Here is a 4,255-nt window from a genome sequence, read left to right on the forward strand (position 1 = left end):
TAGATGAAGATCTAAAAATGCAGTGTTTTATGCATTTTAAAAATAGTCCATTACCCAGCGGCAGTATGCGCTCATAGACTCAGCTCTCTTCAAATCTGTCCAGTGTCTGGGAAACAATCAGCTATGAAAAGGGAAAGCTGCTCCCTCTGAAGGAGCCAAAATCTTTTCCATCCTAGATGTGAGCAGCTGGAGGACGGGTCTTGGTTCTCTCTTGCCTCCATCCCCGCCGCTCCCGTTAGCCCCGCTCCCCCAAAAGAGCCCTTGAACAGAATGAAGCCTGGATGAGAGTGAAGAACAAGGTCCAGAAACAGGAAGATTTAAGGACAGACTCTGTCTCCGGATATTATTAAGGATGGCAGATCCTTCACCCTCGTTAGGGGACCGCGTGGATTCAGGTGTTCTGCGCGAGGGGAAGGCGCGCACAGGGGGTCAGCAGGCGGCCTCTCCCCGCCCTCTGGCGGCGCCTCCCGGCAGCTGGAAGGGAAGGGGCGCGGAGACACCCGTGCACCAGGAGGGGGCGGTCCCTGCGCATTGTGAACCCCTCTGCGAGGTGGGGACCACAAGTCCACGCCAACTACTCGTGAGTCCGGAGAAGTGGGGACCGAGGGGCTCTGCGTTCATAGATGCGGGGCGTAGAAAGGGTTCAGGTAGGAGGGCCCGAGAAAGGGCGCAAAGGAGCCCCCGGCGGCTGCGGCGGCGGCGGCAGCTGTCAGCGGGAAGGAGGCGGCGGCCGGGAAGAGGATGTTGGCCGCCGAGTAGGAGGGGAAAGTCTGGAAAGACATCGCGCCGGGGCCGGACGGACCCGGGCTGCCCCCCGAGCCGCCGCCGCCGCCGCCCGCCCCGGCCGCAGCTCCGGGCGTCACTGGCTGGGGCGCGCCACCTGCCGCCTGCGCCGTGCCTTCGGCGCCGGGGTTCTGCTTCTTCCACTTGGTCCTGCGGTTCTGGAACCAAATTTTGACCTGCGTCTCGGTGAGACTGAGCGACAGTGCGAGGTTCAGGCGCTCGCACACAGACAGGTAGCGCGTGGCCCGAAACTTGTTCTCCAAGGCCACCAGCTGCTCGTAAGTGAAGGCGGTGCGCGCGCGCCGCGGCTTGGAGCAGCTGGGCTCTGAGCGCCGGCGCCGGGGCCGCGGGGAGCCCGGCGAGCCGGGGGAGCCCGCGAGGCCTCCGCTACTGCGCTCCGCGGCCGCCAAGGCCCCAGCCCGAGCCTCCGGGAAGCGCGTCGGACCCTCCTGCAGGCGCGCAGCCCGCTCCCGCTGCCGCTGCCCCCCATCCTCGGCATCTTCCTCCTCCTCCTCCTCCTCCGCCTCCTCCGCCTCAGAGCCCACCAGGGGGGACGCCGCTCCTGCGCCTCGGCCCGCAGCATCTAGGGGAGAAGGGACGGTGATCAAAAATCCAGAACGACCCGGCCCATCCAGGTCCCCAGACCTGCTCCTCCAGAGCATACAGTGCTCTTCCCCACCCAGACCCCAGCTCTACCCCTCGCGGGTATCGCGCTTCCCGCCACTCCACCCCCACCCCCGAGACAGCACAGAGTCGCAAGTTCTTCCCAGGAGTTGGGTTTAGGGTTGCAATGTCTCTTTTCTCTTTACTCATCTACTACTTAGCAGCATCCAAGAACTGTATTTTGAATGAATGAATGAATGACACCCCGCATTAGGTAAAAATAACGACCTTATTGGGCAACTTTATAGGACGGTTATACATGAAGACATCGAGATGTCAAGTCCATTTAGGGCTGTGTCTCCTCAGTCCCTAGAAGCCTATTTTGGTCTGGAACTCCTAGCAATTAAAAAAGAAGTTATTAAGCGCCCCCTCCTCCCGTTTAAAGTGAAATTCCCTCTTTCCCATCTTCTCTCTCCTGCCGTGTTAATAGAGTTTCAGATTTGTGCGGGGCTGGATCGATAGATGTCATCTATTAAAGGTAAGTTTTAATCGAACAATATTAGGATCAGACAGGGAAAGGGGGTTTGAAGTCGGTACCTGCAAGCTGCGGGCAGGAGATATGCAGGCTCCAGTAATAGAATATCGATCATGGGGCTGGGGAAAGGAGAGCGCAGCCCCTGCGAGGGGCGATCGGAACAATTACCAGGCCGACCGCTCAGGCCCAAGCGCAGCCGCCAGAGGCGCCCAGAGCCCCAGACAATCACCGCTAAACTTGGGGAGGGGGAGCAGGGGGCTTGGAGACTTCAGGCCGCTCCCTGACCTATGCCCCGACCTTTGGCGTCCTTCCAGGGAAACACCGGCCCAAGCCTCACCCTGCTCGGGTCCTGCTGTCTTTTGTCTTTCCTTTCAGACACCAACTTTCCAGGAGCCCTCATCAGGTGTCCCTCAGAGTTAGGAGTTAAGCCAAAAAGGGGGGAAAAGGACCTCAAGCCTCCCATCTCCCCATCTGGCCGGGTCCCAGCACAGTCAACGACTGGGTACAGGGAGAGTGACCGTGTGGGGCCTCGGGGTCTCTGCAGCTGTCTCCAGATGTTTGGAAGTGGGCACTGGGTGCATACACCGGACCTCACTGCCTACCAAGACCCCGGACACAGGATTTAGCCTCAGCTGCCTCCTCCGGAAGATGGAGGTGATATTAACGATGCTGTCTACCTCGCAGCTTTTGGACTTTTTCATGACTTTTATCCCAGTCTCCAGCCCCAGGTCCTGGCAGGTGGAGGGCCTCCTAAATGCCCAATACATGAATAAGCCTGGATAAGGTGGGCACCAGGTAAGTATTCGTTTCCACTGCGAGTAAATCAGAATTGGGGTGCTTCCTCGCTTAGCCCCAGGATGCCGGGGTTCTTTCTGCCTCAATTTAATTAAGAGACAGGTGCTACACTTCGCTCCTGGTGCTAAGGACTACTCACCCGGTCCACGGCTTTTTCCATCCCCCACCCCCCGGCCTGCGCCTTCCCATCGTGTGATCTAGGCTGGGGGCTTTCCAGGGCTGGGGCCGCCTCGCATCCTTACCAGGCGTCTCTCGCTGCCGGGCTGGGTCCCCCCGGGTGGCGTCCTTCCCTGCTTCGGCCTCTGCCAAACTTTTCTTGGCTTCCCGAAGAGCAGGGCGCACGGCCGGAAGCGCAGCACGAGTGAATTTCTGCGGGTCCAGGATGTCCAGAACCGAGAAGGAGATCTTGTGGTGGGAGGGGGCCGCCTTGGCCCCGCCGTCCTGCCATGCCAACATACCCGCCGCCTGCGGGTCGGAGGCCGGCGGCGCGGGGTCTGGGATCGCGGCGCTCGGGCTTGCCTTCGGCTGTGGCTCAGCTGCAGCTCTCAGCGGCTAGAAGGGTCGGGGCGGCCAAGTGAAGATGGGGAGGGGGGCGTGGAGGCGGGGCGGAGAGAGAGCAGCGGGGGGCTGTGCGCAGATTGGCACTTGCGGGGCCCAGGCCCTTGCCAGGTGCAGGGCGCGCTCGCAGCAGTCCGAAGACGTCCCTGAGCCTTGCTGGGACCACTAACCTCGGCAGGGGGGCACTTTGGTGCATCCGATGCGCGCGCCCGCCGGGACAACGTCGCAGGCTCGGCGCGCCTCTGCTCAACCTGCGGGTACTCCGGGTGCGCGAGGGTGGGAAGTCCGGACGCTTTCATCCGGGAGATCCCCCCCAACACACGCGCTGAGTCGGGCTTGGATTCGCACCCTTCCCCCAGCGCACCCGCCTTGAATTGAGGATGCCGTTGAGGCCACCACTGATCACTTCAAGGCGTGCTCTGCGCATCTCCTGCCTCGCCAGTCAATCACAGGAATGGCCTCAGACCTGGTCACTCGGATTTAAAAGCCCTCGTGTTTTCACAATTTACAGTTTACAAAGCCCTTCGGCTTGCGTGGTCTCATTTGATCCTCTGAGCCTCCTCGTGAAGTGGGCGTGGCCTGGCAAGACCCCGGTTTTGAGATAAGGAAATTAGGGTTCAAAGGTGAGAAGTGATGTTGCTCAGGGTCACTGTTGGTTGGTGACAGTCTGGATTCGAACCCAGGTCTCCTGTCCAGGACCAATATTCTTTTCGGTCCGTCCTGCTCCCTAGAAAATAACGGAAGAAAGTCCTCTACCTGTCAGAGGCTTTCCCTTCCACCCTGGAGCCTAGACAGGTCAGGGCGCAGCAAGGGGTTTGCAGAGGTGTCCGAGCCCCTCGCAAAGACGCCTCGCGGCTTTGGAAACCTTGGCAGATTGTGGTCCCAGAGCCAGGTGAGATGCCCTGGTGAGGGCAGGTGAGCCAGGTGAGGGTGGCTGAGCACAATCCCTGATGCCTTCGCGCCTTCACAGTCACAGATCTG

The 4,255-nt window shown here is 60.5% G+C and overlaps 1 protein-coding gene across 1 annotated transcript; it reads right to left on the reverse strand.

Moving 5' to 3' along the window:
- On the reverse strand, window positions 492-3,237 carry NKX1-2 (NK1 homeobox 2). The gene is made up of 2 exons (XM_001927112.3): window positions 2,959-3,237; window positions 492-1,366 (listed from the first exon to the last, which is right to left on the reverse strand). Exons 1-2 carry the CDS (start codon window positions 3,170-3,172, stop codon window positions 618-620), a joined length of 963 nt encoding a protein of 320 aa, XP_001927147.1. The 5' UTR covers window positions 3,173-3,237; the 3' UTR covers window positions 492-617.

This window comes from Sus scrofa, chromosome 14 (genome assembly GCF_000003025.6).
Source record: "Sus scrofa isolate TJ Tabasco breed Duroc chromosome 14, Sscrofa11.1, whole genome shotgun sequence".
Classification (NCBI taxonomy): domain Eukaryota; kingdom Metazoa; phylum Chordata; class Mammalia; order Artiodactyla; family Suidae; genus Sus; species Sus scrofa.

Coding starts and splice junctions, on each gene's coding strand:
- NKX1-2 (XM_001927112.3), bottom strand. CDS start 3,172: ATGTTGGCATGGCAGGACGGCGGGGCCAAGGCGGCCCCCTCCCACCAC. Junction 1,367..2,958: donor CCGGCAGCGAGAGACGCCTG/GTAAGGATGCGA, acceptor CTTCTCCCCTAG/ATGCTGCGGGCCGAGGCGCA.